Source organism: Alosa pseudoharengus, unplaced genomic scaffold (genome assembly GCF_046254945.1).
Source record: "Alosa pseudoharengus isolate Yale_2024_CS ecotype anadromous, Long Island Sound unplaced genomic scaffold, YU_APseudo_1.1 YU_APseudo_1.1_scf_11, whole genome shotgun sequence".
Taxonomy (NCBI): Eukaryota; Metazoa; Chordata; class Actinopteri; order Clupeiformes; family Clupeidae; genus Alosa; species Alosa pseudoharengus.
The window spans coordinates 23,463,541-23,480,616 of record NW_027468576.1 but is presented as its reverse complement, the minus strand read 5'-3'; the positions used below and the strand labels follow the sequence as shown (position 1 = coordinate 23,480,616).

Here is a 17,076-nt window from a genome sequence, read left to right as displayed (position 1 = left end):
TAACCACAAGGGGGAACGGAACATCCTGCCCTGAGTAGAACCCAAACCTTGACCTTCTTGGCCATCTAATGTGGCAGCAGTTAAGTTTTAATAGGCCTGATGTGACTGTTTTAACCTCTTGTGGATTAGAGCCTGACCCGATCTGTCAAAGTCCCCTAATTAAAAGAGAAGGCAAGATAAAGTAAGACAGAGCAAGCTGCTATACCCGCCATTAACAGTTCTGGTCAACACCATACAAAGTCTTTACAGTGATGTTTATGTTCTCGTCATTTTCACAGGTCAGTAAATGTCACAGTGAAGTGGGCAAATCTCCAATGCCATCTACTGGTCCTGGCGATTCACAATTTCCTCTGAACCCTCAGATACAATGTTTTTTATGAGACTCTGTCCTTACAACATTAAAGTCACAGTTTAGTCTTTTTCAAAGTCATTGCGCCATAAGAAAAGAAAAAAAAAAGCCTTTGTGACCTTTACAACTCAGATTAGCGACAAGGTACTTCTGGATATTTGTCACATATCTTAACGTATAAGCATCATCCTCCTATTCTCTATTTAAAGAGGGGGGGGGGGTATAGGGGGAGGTGGGTTGGGTGATGGGGGCAGAGAAAGGCCTGAGCCTCCAGCTGAGTTATAAATACACCTTCCCGACTCGCACACACCTTTTCTCTCCCTTAGGACAGGGCAAAGTGCTGCAGTGCTCTTATCAGATACGAGATGAAAGGCAGAGATTGAGCTGCTCCCGCCGCTGGAGCTCATGGCTGTCCTGGCCGTTCTCATATCTGTTATCTAACCTTCCTATGGATAAACAAATGCAGCGTGAAGGAGTTCACATCCAAACTACTAAGTCAGTCGATTCAGTAGTCAAACATTAGTTATTATACATATTTTTTTGTGGACTCCAAACATGTTGTTAGTTTTGGCATTGTTAGTTTGGCATTGTAAGCGGGATGTTTCTCAGACTGAAATAGTCATTTCAGTTCACAGGTAGTATAGCTAGTAATAATAAAAACAAAAATCCCACTCCCTTTTTTTTCTCAAGCTCCTTACGATGCAAAGCGCAATTAAATGCCAGATGCAGCCTTGGGCCAGTCACGATTTGTGTTCAGGACAGTGAGAGAACACCTCCTGTCTCTTAATGATTTCCACAGAGATCTAAAAAACACATACCAGTCGTTGGTGGAGCAGCTTAACCACAGACACTGGCATTTTCAATTTTCTTTGCAGCCAAATGACATACGCCTGCTGCCAAGTTTAAAATATTAATTATATGAGAATTGCATAATATATACCGTATGGGAACATATAATGGTGCTCATCAAAGGCAACAGATGAATAGTGAATGCGACACTCCAGAGACAGAGTGGCAAAAGCCTTCACATTACGATGTGACACTTCACTTGCCAGCTAAAATTCAGTAGAAAATAGGCGGAAGGCCCTTCAGTAGCATACTGTCCTTGATTACATTATTAGAACAGACCGCTGAGAGTGGAACTTGAAGGTGAATGGAGTCTGCTGGCTCCATTTCTCTGGCTGATCTCTCTTACTCAGCATTCACTCAGCATTCTTGTCCAAGGTCCCCCATCTGATATTTCAAAAGTCATTTTTCAGTTAAGTAATTAAAATATTAAATAATGTGATTCTGGTCACCCTAGGTGAGAGACCCATTTCAATATCACCCTTTTACCCTTCTGTCTCTTGGCCTGATGCAGAAACATGGTTTTAAAATTAAGCTAAATTTCTCTGCGGTTTTCAGGCAGTCTCCATAAGATTCGAATGGTCTTTGAATGACATTTCTATCAGACACAGTCAAAAGCAATTCGTGACAGAGTTGGGATTGCAAAGAATCTAGAAAAATACCCAAACCACATAATACTTATCCATCCAGCATGTAATCAGCCATCTGGGCTTTCAGAGGGGTCGAGCCATCTTCTATAAAAGACACAGACACATCTGAGTCAGTCTGTCACGGATATGAGAGACATCTCTTTAGATTTCATTTAGGAGGGCAAACTAGTCCACAGCCATACCAGTCTGGACACATATAGAGGTTATTTGAAGTGTTTCACAAACACATTTGCAAACACATAATAATCAAAGGGAAATACATATTTTATATAAATAGTACAACTAATTGAACACAACACAGAGTAGATTATACTGTCAAGGATAAAACACCACAAAGCGAAAATTAAAGTGTAAAGTCTAAATTACAAACACAGTACAGGAGCAGCAAGCTGTCATCATGAAATAACATTTGTATTGTCTGAATGAGCTCCTTAGGATCCCCAGTGGCCAACCAGACATATGCAGTCGCTTGGCCACAGGCCATAAAACTCTAACCAATTACTAACCTTTAGGCTGATGTTTACAGGGGAAAATCTTTGCTTTAATTAAAGATATAGAGTAGGCTAAAGGCCACACAGCAGTCCACAATACAAAACAGCCCCAAAACGTATCCTAGGACTTTGCAGACATCATGCCAGTAGCATGCAGAGTCACTCGGCTGTACTTGATTTCTCCATTATAAGCACCGGTATCTATCTTTGATGGCAATAATAGTCCTCTGTGCATTTTATCTACTGAAAACATAATTAACAAGAGCTGGAATTCAGCCAGACTGATTCTCTACAGCCCATTACACACAGAGAATTATTACACACATGACTTCATGTACATTAAGGACTTGACTATGTATTGGTTATTAAGCAATGTTTGACAATGGGCATAAAAATGAAAAGTATCTGTATGTAAATCAGTCCTCTGTGGCGTTGTTTGTACTGCCTGGCCGTGCCCTTCACAAATCAGTGTCTGACCAAACGCCGTGAGATAATAGGCTTATGGTTCCGTTCAGAGGGCAAGAGAGCAGATATTGATAAAGCACTGCGCCGAGCAGATCATCCCTCATTTGTGAAGTGTGTGGATGCGGTGAGCAGATGTCTGGGAAGCTCCTCTTGGTTTTCGCGGCGGTGGCGGCGGTGGTGGCGGGCCACGCCGTGGGGGCCCAGTCCACACTGGAGGACAACGCCAGGCAGTTCCTCAAGTGGGTTGACGACAACGCCACAGAGCTTGTGTACGACTACACCCGGTCATCCTGGAATTACAACACCAACATAACTGCTGAAAATGCTGACAAAGTGGTGAGTCTCTTTCTTGTGAAATGACAGAGATGTGAATTATTGAACATAGGTGGCTTGCCATCACATAACTCTCTCATATTGCTCCCCTTTGTGGGGCTCCTGTGGGGGGACAATGAGCACTTCTCAAAGTGCGCTAGTAAAATGAAATATGTCTAACTTAATCAAATCAATTCCTCAACAGTCTGAAATGGGTGCAATATGGAGTGCATACTACACCAAAGCTTCCGAGGACTCTCTCGAGTTCCCTATTGATCAAATAAAGGACCCTATGATGAAGCTACAACTAATAGCACTTCAGGACAAGGGATCTGGTGTTTTGCCACAAGACAAGCTTGATCATGTAAGTCGTGTGCTGTTCAAAGTCCATGGACATGTCAAGAACAAATAATGTCCAAAGGTATGGGAAATAAATTAATAACTATGATTTCAGGATAAAGGCATAACATAAGCATTTCTGCCTATGTCAAATAATGTCCAAAGGTATGGGAAATAAATTAATAACTATGATTTCAGGATAAAGGCATAACATAAGCATTTCTGCCTATGTCAAATAATGTCCAAAGGTATGTGAGAGAAATTGATAATGTCAGGGTAAAGGCATAAACATAAGCATTTCAGCATATGTCTTATTATTGTCTTTTTTCTTATAGCTGAATCAAGTAATGAATGAAATGGGCACCATCTATAGCACAGGCACTGTGTGCATGAAGGACGATCCATTTAACTGCCAAACTCTGGAACCAGGTGAGTAAGCTTATTCAAAAAATGCCCTTCCAGTCTCACTGCTTACTGGCAATTAGACTCCATTTCTATTGTATAATGGTTTTTATGATAACTGGCTATTAGGCTGTATTTATTGCTCATCAATTCAAGTTAATCATCAATCAATTAGTACATGTTATGTGTTGGCAAACAACTATCAGCAAAAAGTTATTGTGTGCACTTCCCACCTTCTGGCAGGTGCAGGACAAAAAAAAACTTACTCAAATGAAAACATATGAGTAGTGTACACATTTGAGTGGACACATTTGACCCAAGACCCAGCATGGTCGAAACGTTGCCCTTTGTGCATTAAATATATGGGAGTCAAAAGCAGTGTTGCGGACATTATATTTTTTCATTTGGCATACAACTATCCATATTTTTTGGATAGAGTACCAATACATCTCATGATATTGTTGTTAACGTTGCCCCAGGTCTTGAAAGCATCATGGCCAACAGTAAGGACTACTATGAGCGTCTGCATGTGTGGGAGGGCTGGCGGGCAGTGGTGGGCAAAAAAATGAGGCCCCTCTACGAGGACTACGTCGATCTGAAGAATGAAGCTGCCAAGCTTAATGGTAAGACATAATTCAGAAAGATCACTTCAATCAGAGTGTGAACAGTAACCAATACAAAGGCTGCCACAGAGATGCTACTCTGTGTTGTGTACTGAATACACAGAGTATTTGTCCTTGTGTAATCACAGCAGACAGACAGCGGGTTTATCTTTCTCTCTCCTGACTGACTGAAAGGTTATGCTGATTATGGCGCCTACTGGAGATCAAACTACGAGACAATGGATGAAGGGATCTACCATTACACTCGTGATGACCTTATGAAGGATGCTCGTGTGATATATCAAGAGGTAGACTACCCATTTCCATGTCATTCGAATGGAATATATCTGCCTTAAATGATGTAATAAAAGTACTCTGAATGTCTGAGTCAGACCTTTTCCCCCTCCTCCAAGGTCGTTTCAGAATACAGCTTTTCTTAAAAAAAAAATTCAATCACTGTTATTTTACATTCACCTTTGAGGAGTTTCAAGACTCTCACACCTTTCTGATAGACATCCTGTGTGAGAAAATTACACTTGAGGAAGCTCTATGGAATTAACATTTAATTGAACTGGATATTTCAGATAATGCCCTTGTACAAGGAGCTCCATGCATATGTGAGGGCGAAGCTCCAGGAAGCCTACCCAGGGCACATTCATCCTGAGGGGGGACTGCCCGCTCATCTTCTGGGTATGGCCACTGCACGGGGACCCCTTAACAGCACCATAAATCACTAAAATGATTTTCTGTCAGATAACCTCAACAAAGAAAAAAATATATAATTTTCTGCAAGATATAACACTTCCCGGGACTTCAAGTGAGATTGTTAGCTGTGTTCAAATGATTTATTGAGGTGGTGTGGCTGTCCTACAGAGCTGGAGTTTTTTTAGCAATGCCTTTTTGATCTTTTCACAGGCGATATGTGGGGCAGATTTTGGACAAATTTGTATCCACTATCTGTACCTTATCCACACAAGCCGGATATTGATGTCTCTGACGCTATGGTGAACCAGGCAAGTTATCTAACACTGTTTTTTTTTTTAATAAACTCTACCTCAAACGCATTAACCGTGAAATTCAAAGGAACATTACAGTATTGTCAAGTTCAGTAAAGCAGTCCATTTAAGAAACACATACAAATAAAAAATGACAGACAGAAAAATGATTACCTATGGCTACAGCTGAATCGCAGCTATGAGGATTCCTTTTACCAAAGTCAATCTCAGTTCCATATTGCTTAAACATAACGTCACAGTAATATTTTATTATATGTTTAGGGGTGGACAATCAGACGGATGTTTGACGAGGCTGAGAAGTTCTTTGTGTCTGTGAACTTGTTTGAACTCTTTCCCAATTTCTGGACGAACTCCATGACCGAAAAACCTGAAGATGGTAGACAGGTTGTGTGCCACCCAACAGCCTGGGACATGGGCAACAGACTGGACTACAGGTGAGAGTAAAGGTTTGCACTGTATCAAAAGAGCTGAGAGGTTTCAATTAAAGCTCTTTAGTCAGTAGTTCATCAGTTCAGTGGACTCTGTGTACTACAACCGCTAATTAATTTGGACAAGGTGGACACAAGCAAGCCGCATTTTGGCAAAAAATGCCCTGACTTGTGCATTACTTCAAAGTGCTTAGGTTAAGATTGCGAAGATTACCTTGGCTTTTTGCCAGCTGGCACTGACCTCTCACACACACACACACACACACACACAGCATACCTCAAAGAGAGGTATCTGCAGTGTGTGAACTCTCTGCCCTGTTCAACCCAATCTTTTGCAGAATCAAAATGTGCACCAAAATCAACATGGATGACTTCCTCACGGTCCACCACGAGCTAGGTCACATCCAGTACAACATGGCCTACCGCAATCTGCCCTACGTACTGAGAGATGGAGCCAACGAGGGCTTCCACGAGGCCGTGGGCGAGATCATGTCTCTCTCGGCAGCCACACCCAAACACCTGAAGGCCCTTGGGCTGCTCCCAGCTGACTTTACGGATGACACTGGTATGAAGCCACCTCATCTGCACTATCAGAAGGGACTGTAACAATATATCATTGTGAATGCATGTGGGCATGAAATACATTATTGTAAAAGTAATTTGCACTTTCAGCAATCAGTTTGAAATCTAACTGGGTATTTATGAGTTATTTGACATATAAATGAAACCTTGTAAAGGCAGATGCCCCTAAATCTTCATAATTACTGAGATTCATGTGTAATGTAATGCAATGTAAAATAATATTGCAGTCAATTGTTCCCTAACGGCATTCAAACCTTGCTGAAATTACTGAGGATGTTGTCTCCAAATGTCTGACTCACTCTGATGCGCTCTGTTTGGCTCCAGAGACGGAGATTAACTTCCTGATGAAGCAGGCCCTGACCATCGTGGCTACTATGCCCTTCACCTACATGCTAGAGGAGTGGAGGTGGCAGGTGTTCCAGGGCACCATCCCTAAGAACGAGTGGATGAAGCGTTGGTGGGAGATGAAGTGAGAACACAGCTACCATCTGTTTACTGTGAACTGTATCATGGCTTAGCACAGCTAGCCTGCATACCATCACAAACGTGCAAGGCTGCAACATAGTCAATTTATTGATTATCAATTATTCAATTAATCACCAAACAATATGGTTATTGATTAATCAGTTTGAGTATTTATTTTATTTTTTTGAAGAAAAAGAAAAAAAATCTATGATTCCAGTTTCTTACTCTATGATAGTACACTGAGTATTTTTGGCATACAAAACAAGACAGTTGAGGATGTCATCATATCAAAAGGCTGATCAACTTTTCTTTCACCTTTTTCTGACATCTTCTGACATAAACCAAGCAACTATTAATCAAGATTGATTAACAGATTAACTGACTAGGAATATAATAATTAGTTGCAGCCCTTCTCTGCACACACTGAAAGGAAAATATATGCAAACGTTTAATAGTGGCTTTTCTTTAAATGCTTAAATACTGCAGTATTTTAAGTACTTCGATATTCACTCGCACACCCATACTTCACCTCTCACAGCACACAGAAGATCCACAGTTTTGCAAATAGGAGCATTAGTGGCGTTGAGAACTGAGTTGTGCTGTGCATGTAGGCAGAGACAGTTGCTAACTGTGACTGACCCAGGTTTGTCCTCCTCACAGGAGAGAGCTTGTGGGCGTGGTGGAGCCGCTGCCCAGGGATGAGACGTACTGTGACCCGCCGGCACTGTACCACGTTTCCAGCGATTTCTCTTTCATAAGGTGAATAACAAATGTGACAAAGTGCACCACAGGTGCAATGCTGAGTCATAGATCAAGATCAATGTCACCCTATGTCAGCATTATCGCAGTGTCTAAATATGAGCTAAATATATATATATATATATTTACAGTGCATGTGTTTCAGATTGAAGTTACATTTCAATTATGAATATTACAGACAAGATTGAAGATAGATGTGGCTGAGTGCCCATGAAACATCTTGTATTTACTTATGAAATTCTGAGATGATTAAACAGGCACTTGAGCATACACTGATTTGGCATCTGTGCTGGATACATTTTCACTCTCAGGTACTTCACAAGAACCGTCTACCAGTTCCAGTTGCAGGCAGCACTGTGTGAAGCAGCTGGACACATTGGTCCTCTGTTTAAGTGTGACATCACTAACTCCACAGCAGCAGGCAACAAGCTGAAGTGAGTTACCGATTTGCAGTCAATTGCCCTCAGCCCTAAATGTTACATTTTTTATCTACATATTTTTTTATTCTTTCTTTAATTTTATTCTATATATTTTTTCACATATGTCTGTCTTTATTTGTATATAATTTCATATACTATGCATTATGTTTAGAATTTGTACGCATTATATGCAACATGCGTATGTGTTTTATTCATCCTGTTACTTAGACCATACGAGAGTAACACGTAACTTGGTGTCCCAAAGGGCCATGTTAGAACTGGGGAAATCACAGTCGTGGACCCGAGCTTTGGAGCAGGTGGCTGGGGTGACAAGGATGGATTCCAAACCCCTGATGGATTACTTCAGCATCCTCTATGATTGGCTGAAGGTGGAGAATCAGAAACACAACAGGAACCCGGGGTGGAGGAGCTCCCAGGACCCATGTAAGGCAGCTGATAATGTCCCCACCACTGTGGGTGCTGTGCTCTTATCTTGTTTCTCACAAGACAGGTGTTGTAATACCAGAGAACTAACCACAGGTGCTGGGTTTACAATGGAAAGGAGTTCTTTTTTAAAGCTTGTGAGATTAAGTCAAACATATTTCTACAATTATGAGATGTACTTTGACACATTTGAAGACAGCTAAGTTAATTTCTCATTTCAAATACTACATAGCTATCATTTATTACTTATATTTAGTGGCATTTTTTTATTATTGTTTTCATGTTTTTAAAGTTTTACCATACTAAAATGTCATCATCATTTCAACACTGTGAGAACTGCGATAGCTCTCACATCACCCCTGGCCCCTCAGCGTGTCAAGTAGTCGTCGCTGTGATGCAATATAAGTATAATATAGCCCTGAGCCCAATTTTCTTGTGTGTTTCTCTCTCCCTCTTCCCCACACAGTTTCGGTTAACGCGTTTAAAGTGCGATTGAGCCTGAAAGCTGCGCTGGGAGACCAGGCTGTGAGTCAAACCCCATATCTCACCACCTGACAGAGTAACTGACAGGGACAGAGATGCTCAGTCTGGCACAAAAAGGCATCCATGCAGTGGCCAACTGTTAAAGCTCAGGGATAACATCATCACTATTTCAAGCTAATCTATCTTTGTGTTGGCTTATTCATGCTGTGGTCCCTGTTGCATAAATCCAACAGTGTCTGTCTCCTCTTCTCCCCTTCAGTATCCCTGGAATGGCAATGAAATGTACCTGTTTAAGACTTCTATGGCTTATGCCATGCGACAGTACTATACAATAGAGAAAGGACAACAGGTGGACTTTGTGTGAGTATTGGATTGTGGCTTAAAAGAAACAATAGGCCGCTATACTCAAAATAGGGCCAATGGATATATTATCATTACTTAAGTGGTTTATGTTATGTGAAAATAATTCAGAGCATTTTCTTTGCTGTGCTCACAAAAAGGTCAGAGAATATCTACACTTACACAGAAACCCCCAGGATCTCGTTCTATTTTGTGGTGACTGATCCAGCCAACCCTGTCAAAACTATTCCAAAGGCAGAAGTGGAGGCAGCCATTCGGTAAGGCTGGATAACAGATCAATACCACTGCCCATGTCTTGTCAGTTGTTGTGTGTAGTGGTTTCTATAACACGGAACAATCCTTTTGAAAATCTTTGAAACAACAACAAACCCCATTATTAATTAACTTTTATGTTCACAACTCACGTTTTTGTTAAACCAGCTTATCCAGAGGGCGTCTCAACAGTGTATTCCTCCTTGATGATAACACCTTAGAGTTTGAGGGTCTCATGGCAACATTAGCCCCGCCCGCAGAGCCTACAGTGGAGGTGTGGCTGATCATGTTTGGTGTGGTCCTTGGCTTTGTGGTGTTGGTGGGAGCCTACTTGATTGTCTCAGGATTCCGAAACAGGAGAAGGTGAGATTTGACAGAAAAATCTCTATCCACCTTTGAGATTTTTAATTTAGAGATTAGATAGTGTTTATCATATCCCAATACACACTGGGGTCATATCCCGATGCACATAGGCTAAAAGAACAAAAAGCCTTTATCTATTATGCTATAACAGCTGGAAAATAAAAAAATGGAGATTGCAGAAGTTGAAGAACTCCAAGGCATACTGACAAAGTAGTGCACACCTTTAAGTGTGCTATGTAAGGCATCATATTTGTTTTGTCAATGGCTTTCCATAGGAAATCACAGAAAGAGGAAGAAGAATCCAACGACCATGGAAGCCAGCTTGAAGGAGTGACAAATAAAACCTTTGAAGACGATGATCGCCAGACAGGATTTTAAACACAACTCATGAATCTACTATTTTTTAACAGCAACGCAATATCACATTTTAATGAAACTGATATAGATCTAGAATATGTTTATATGTAAAGAGATTGTATATTTTAATATTAAATGCTGTATACTATCTTAATTAAATGGAATTGTATCATAAAACAGAGTAGGCTACCATCTATCATGTCCATTGCCTCCATCAAAATTCTGTATTATACTGAACATCTTCGCTGTTAGGAATATCTTATCAGTAACTCACTGTTTCTAGTGCAGTGTTTCTCAAAGTGTGGTCCGGGGACCACTGGTGGTCCGCAAGCTGACCCAAGTGGTCCGCGAGCAGACATGGTAAAATATAATATAGATGAGTTTTTTGCAATATTGAACCAAATTGTATGTAAATCCAGACAGTTCTGCAACACTGCTTATGTAAACTAAGCCAGTTTAAATTAATCTTCTGACACAATAAGCAAGGTGCAAATACAATATGCAAGGTGGTTCAGTGAGTAGGCCTACTGTGTAATATACTGTTGAAGTAGGTCTACTGTTTTTTTTTTTTTTTAGCTAGGTGGTCCGTGAGGTTTTTTTTTATTGGTTCAGTGGTCCTTGGTCTGAAAAAGTTTGAGCAACACTGTTCTAGTGCACCTGAGATATGTAGGCGATACCATCAGAGACCTGTGAGCCAATAAGAAACAAGGATTTTATCCTCATTGCTATACTAGCATATCAGCCTCATGTATCCTTTGTTACATTACCAATCCCTCCTAAGTAAGTTATATACAACATTTTATACAGTTTATAAAAATAAATACTAACTGACCAAGTAGCTTGAGCAAAGTCAGAGCAAAGCTCTGAGCCATTTCATCCTAATGAGGAATAGGAGGAACATATTCCATGCTGCCTTTACAGTATACAAAGTTTTCTATTCAGGCTGCATGAGCTTGATAGTAATTTCATAAATATTTCATCTGTAAAGCAAAGTTAATTAAGCCTATAAATAAGCCTTCATTCTTTGTAAACGTTCCATTCATATGTTCCATGTCTGTGCTGTTGCACGAGTGAGAGGGAGAAGATCATTCTCAACAGTTCAATCGAGAATTCTGCCCACCAGCACAGCACTGTGTGATTTCTGTCCAGTAACTATTGGCAAAAGAGCTGAGGAAAGCAATTTACATCAAAGAGTCTTCATCAGATATATTTTCGCCTACAAGTTGTGCGTAGCATAGTGTCTTTTTCCATCACAGTTTCACTTGGCTTCGAGACACAGAGACATAGTGGGCTGAAAGAAATTAGAACATTTTGGAGTTTCATTATAAATACACAGTCTTCACACACATTCACAAAACTGTTATTAGATACTGTCTTTCACTTCCTGGTTTTAGTTAACAAAGATTTAGAAAATATGAAAATATATATATTTTAGGAATAGAAAATATTTACAAAATCAAAACAGAGACAATGAATTCAAAAAGAAAAAGAGGAAGGTAAACTTTTAGCAAGTTAGGCCTACACTGATGAACTGATAAATCCTCTGTGCTTGCCAAGCATATTGCCAGCTGAACCACATATGAATAATAAATAATGGGATAGTGTTGATGCAAAGCCATATATATTATTTATACTGTCTATAGCACTAATTGCAAATCTTCAAATAAGGTTTGTTGCTTGGATAGAGAGGCTATTGTGGGCATTAGGCAGTAGGCCTATGCTTTGGCTATTTTTGTGAGTGGCTGACAGAATGACAATGAATGAATCAATGAAATGTTTAACAATGCATAGCCTACTATGTATCAACAAATAATCAAACAAATATAGATAGATAGGACCTCACCATTCTTCGATACTGTGGCTTCAGTGAATCTAGTGTTGGATTGTTGGTTGCAAGTTTAGCTGCTGGTGGGCAGTGGCTTTTTGCGTTGCGCTATCTCATCTCATTGGCTACTACCTGACCACATGCACGGAAGTGTATGGCCAGGGTGCCGCCGAACTTGTCAAGTAGGTCGGTTGAACTCGTTTCTCAGTAAAGGTGACTTATTATGGCCAATTCCTGAAACAGTCGTTTCTTAATCTACTGGTCCTAGTATCGTGAAGATTTCATAGCAGTCCGTAGCGATCACTGTCATTAGCCTATCATGGCGAAACCCAAATTAATTGTGTTTGACTTGGGTAAGTAGCCTATCTATTACCTGGCCTGACACCATGTGTCTTCTTCTTGTTGCAATATTACATTAGAGCCTGTCCTTTAGTGTAGGTTTGGACCATTTGTAAACTTGATTTTAATGGTAGGCCTACTCTTGGACCATCTGTAGTCTAAACTTTAAATTGTAGGACGAAACAGTCGGTCAAGTAGTGGAGTAGGCTACATATTTTAATGAGCATGTAGCACTATTTTGTTATTGTTGAGCTGTCTTTAGCAAGCATTGTCAAGCAGACTTTCGTGGCTTGATCTTGATTATCCGGTGTGTTGTTTCCTACCTCCTCTTCTCGGTGTTTCTGTCATCCAGGCTATAGTGCTCGCAACTGCTGGGCTTTCTGCTAATGTGGGTTAAAACGTCTTGTGAAGTGTCAGATATCTTTAACACTGGGTCATGCGCTTAGAGTAGAGCTGCTACGTGAGCCAATATATTATTTGTAGCCTACCTTTGAATTGTTGATGGTAAGTAATGGCATTTTCTTTATTCACACACGCCTGTCTCCCGCTGCGGTGCTGCAGATTATACCCTCTGGCCTTTCTGGGTGGATACACACGTCGACCCACCTTTTCGCAGAAATGAAAGGTAATGGTCCTGGGCGGGCACTGCTCCTAGTAAGCTGATTTTCACGTGTTCATCATTTTAACGAATGCAGTTACCTGTCAACATTTCTCTCTCACTCTATCTCTCTAGTGGTAAAGTAGTGGATTCTAGAAGTTCTCCCATTTTCCTCTACAAGGACACTGTGAATATATTGACCTCCCTCCATGGTCAGGGCATGAAGATTGGAATTGCTTCACGGTGAGTCGGAGAAGGGGAGACACAGGCTACATTTATTATTAATATGTTTCATTGAGTAGCTTGTGTTTGCTTAACTGAGTGCCTTGCATTGACTAGAACTGGGGAAACAGAAGGAGCCAACCAACTGCTGTCCCTGTTCAGCCTCAACCAGTACATCTCCTTCAAGGAAATATACCCAGGTTCAAAAGTGACACATTTTCAGAGGTAATGCTTGGTTTACATACATGCATTACACATTATGACTGCACATAGAAAACGGGAGGCTGTTTTTGCAGGGGCATTCTGGGGTGGGGTTATGCATTTTCTGCAGAATGAAAGTGGATTGGTCAAGTCTGGCTAATCTCGCATCTCAGCAAGGACAAACACAAAATTACACACCTGGATCACATGTGGATGAAACTGTCATGTTTCGATGTAAACCCTAAGGAAGAGCTCGTCATGAAAAGACAACCATCCCAAATTTTCACTGTCTCTGGGACATCCCTGTCACCATCCTGTAGGCCAGGGGTCGGCAATTACGTTTGGACCCGGGCCAATTTTTTTTCAGACAATGGCATCGCGGGCCATAGCTTTTGTAATGGGGGGGGGTTATAGGCCTACTATTTAAATTATTAATTATTATATTATATTAAAATAAACATCATCTAACTTTTAAAATGCATTTAATTTAATTCCATTAAAAACGTTTATTTGCTTATGTGCGCTGTTTTTATGCCGCCTGCTGCATCTCCTGTCGTCTCTCATGAAACAGGCGACTTGCCTAGCAACTTGCCGTAACTAATGTGTAGGCTACAAATATTATTCTTTTGGATGACGTGTAAATGATTAGCTGAACATTGCTATATGCTAGTTATCGATGCAAAATGTCGTTGTCAAAAGCCTTGAAAAGAAAAATTGATTCAGAATGCAGGACCTACAAAGAAGAATGGAAGCAGAGGTATGTGTTGAGCCTGCCTGCATTTCTTAATGCCAAGCCTATTAATTTAACGAAACATAGGCTATTTTTGACCTTGCCCACTGGAAGAGGGAGACAGGACACTGTTGTTTTCTCGCGTGCCAATACCGTTCCGACCTGTGCGTCATGGATAACTGCAAGGATGTTCCACCTGTTTTGTCACTTTAGTAGGACTATCATCTATACCTCAATAAATGTTTTGAAATTGATGGGATTGCTGTAGGCCTTTTTTTCTTTTTAAAAACATGGGGTTAAAAAAAAAATTCATTCAACAGCAAATTAACGTCATCTCGCGGGCCAGATAGAATCAATGGCGGGCCAAAATTGGCCCGCGGGCCACTATTTGCCGACCCCTGCTGTAGGCCATTCTGACAGGTATATGCAACTGAGCAAGCCTGATTTGACTCCTGTAGAGTAATGGAAAATCACATCCTTGAGTGAGCCCCAGCCTACCAGTAATGATCACACATGTGTTGTATGTTTGATATACATGCAGAGTTCAGGAGACAGGGGATCTGATGGATGAAAGGGAATTGAAATCTAGCCCTTGGTAATGGAATGGTACCGGTGTGAAAATGCTTTGATGGAACATTTGTACATTGTATTTTTCTGCAGGTTACAGGCAGACAGCGGCGTCAAATACAATGAAATGATGTTCTTTGACGATGAGTCCAGGAACATTACAGACGTCAGTCGGCTAGGTATAGCTATTCTTCTATAGTGTATACCCATGCTTTGAGCTCCTGTGTTCTGCCACATATTTCAACCAGCAGCTACACATTTTACAAGCATATAAAAAAAATATTTACATTTTACAAATCATATAATGATCAGTTTGAAGGCACTGTGTTTGCAGTTACCAACACGTATCCAAATCTTCTCAGGTGTGCACTGTGTCCTTGTTCGTGATGGAGTGACCTCAAAACTAGTTGATGAAGCGATCCAGCAGTTCTCCAAGTCACACTCGTGATGATTGAGCCATCAGAATCTATGGAGTCAGACCACTGGATGTCAGTGTGGAACCATTGCACTAGTCTTTTGAGACCTCTTGTTTACAAAGTTGTCATCTGTATTTACACTCAGATGTGCACAAGTATAAACTTTACAGCAACAGCATCCGTGTGGCAACTGCCATAAGGCTATGAGATTGTAATAGGATGTTATAGAAATGACAGGGATGTGTAAATGCCCTCTGGGGGATTTTCTCCAATAGGTTGAATAGGAAGGGGCTTACCAATCTACTGTGCTTATTTGTCTCTTCGCCACTGTCGTCTTTCATAGGAATGATATCCCTTCAGTTGTTACACACATTTAACAAGCACTGTATTCAACCTATTTATTTAGTGTACCATTTTAAGAATATGATCGGCAGAGCATTGTGATATATGGCATTTTACTGGGGCACAATGCTCTGCCTTTCTCATGTGCAGTGTCATTTTAATCTTAGTAGCTGTTATGTTTTTAATTTGGGTTGGTATGTAAAGGTGCCCAACTCTCCTCCTGGTGATTTACCATCTAATAGGTTTTGGTGGCAGCCAAGTGTTTAAATGACCTGGGCGTCTGTGCCACGCAGATGCATCTGAACGGCTTGATTAGCTCTCTGAGAATAAGGCCTGGGCATCCCTGTCCCTGCTGTGTAGGAAATGAATGAGGACTGCCAAAACGCCCAACTGCCCAACATTCCCAAATGCACTGTTAGAGTCAAGAGAGTGTGTTTAAAATGATTGCAGTTATTATTTAACGATGGCTTTAACACAAGAAAGCTTTTGGGAAACACTGTTTTAGAGAGTCCATTTGGCAGGGTTGAGGCTGGCAAATGGGGCTGCTGTTATTTTATCTTGTCTGACATTTATTTTCAAAGTTTGTTATGCCATGGTATTAATTGCTTTAATTATCTCAGCTATGTATTCTTGTGTAACAACTAATTATAAACTTAAAGCACTTAAATTCATAAAGCAAAATTCCATCCTGCTGAGTGAGGGTTGATGTATTTGTGTAAGTGGCAAGTTGTCACATAGTGCATGGTTGTGGGGTCCTTTCATACTTTGCCATTTGGGAGTTGTGATGGCCCTGGTTTTTGATTCTGTACTTGACCTCTGTACTGTTCCTCCATGAAAGTAAATAAAAAGCAATGCAAACCCAGTAAACATTGTGCTGATTGTCACATAAGCAAGTTACTGTTAGATCTACATGCAAATCAGAATTTTTATAAAGGTCTTATTAGCTTTTAACTTGTGTGCTTGAGACCTAATGTATCTTGATATGTCATATTTGTATAGGCTTACTGTCATTACCCTTAGTTTACATTAGTCACATTTATCATTATTCTCTTTGAGAAAAATCAAAGGTTAATCCAAATAAAAAATGAATCTTACTATTTAACATCTTACAATTTTTGTGCATTGAAGCACATTCTTACCTGAGTTTCATTCCATGGTAATTTGTCCACATAAACTTTCAAAGAAAACATGGCTGTGTGAAAAGACTGATTTTAGAACTTTGATTTCTTATGTGACCAAAAAGGTTAAAAGGGATTCAGTTGTATTGCTGTGAATCAAAACAATGCTGTATGCTTTTGGTGACAACAGGAAACTTGCAATTTCCGTGAAGGCAGCCTACAAAGGAAGTGACCTGAATCACTAGTGTATTGAAATCCTCATTGTGCAATAGTATACAGTGATTCAATTGCTCTTTTACCAGTAATTAATAGGACTTCTTCAGAGAGATTTAGA

At 40.4% G+C, this 17,076-nt stretch overlaps 2 protein-coding genes across 2 annotated transcripts; both read left to right on the top strand.

Moving 5' to 3' along the window:
- Nucleotides 1-2,933: 2,933 nt before the first annotated feature.
- On the top strand, nt 2,934-10,467 carry LOC143117031 (angiotensin-converting enzyme 2-like). Its single transcript, XM_076278476.1, has 18 exons — nt 2,934-3,137; nt 3,319-3,477; nt 3,788-3,881; nt 4,334-4,477; nt 4,652-4,764; nt 5,041-5,146; nt 5,372-5,469; nt 5,734-5,906; nt 6,239-6,465; nt 6,807-6,951; nt 7,608-7,706; nt 8,018-8,140; nt 8,391-8,569; nt 9,036-9,094; nt 9,312-9,412; nt 9,553-9,669; nt 9,833-10,027; nt 10,303-10,467. The coding sequence occupies exons 1-18, from the start codon at nt 2,934-2,936 to the stop codon at nt 10,403-10,405; spliced, it is 2,439 nt and encodes an 812-aa protein (XP_076134591.1). The 3' UTR covers nt 10,406-10,467.
- A 1,905-nt stretch (nt 10,468-12,372) lies between these two features.
- On the top strand, nt 12,373-16,588 carry mdp1 (magnesium dependent phosphatase 1). Its single transcript, XM_076278477.1, has 6 exons — nt 12,373-12,562; nt 13,110-13,173; nt 13,282-13,389; nt 13,486-13,593; nt 14,960-15,045; nt 15,229-16,588. Exons 1-6 carry the CDS (start codon nt 12,529-12,531, stop codon nt 15,312-15,314), a joined length of 486 nt encoding a protein of 161 aa, XP_076134592.1. The 5' UTR covers nt 12,373-12,528; the 3' UTR covers nt 15,315-16,588.
- Nucleotides 16,589-17,076: the final 488 nt, after the last annotated feature.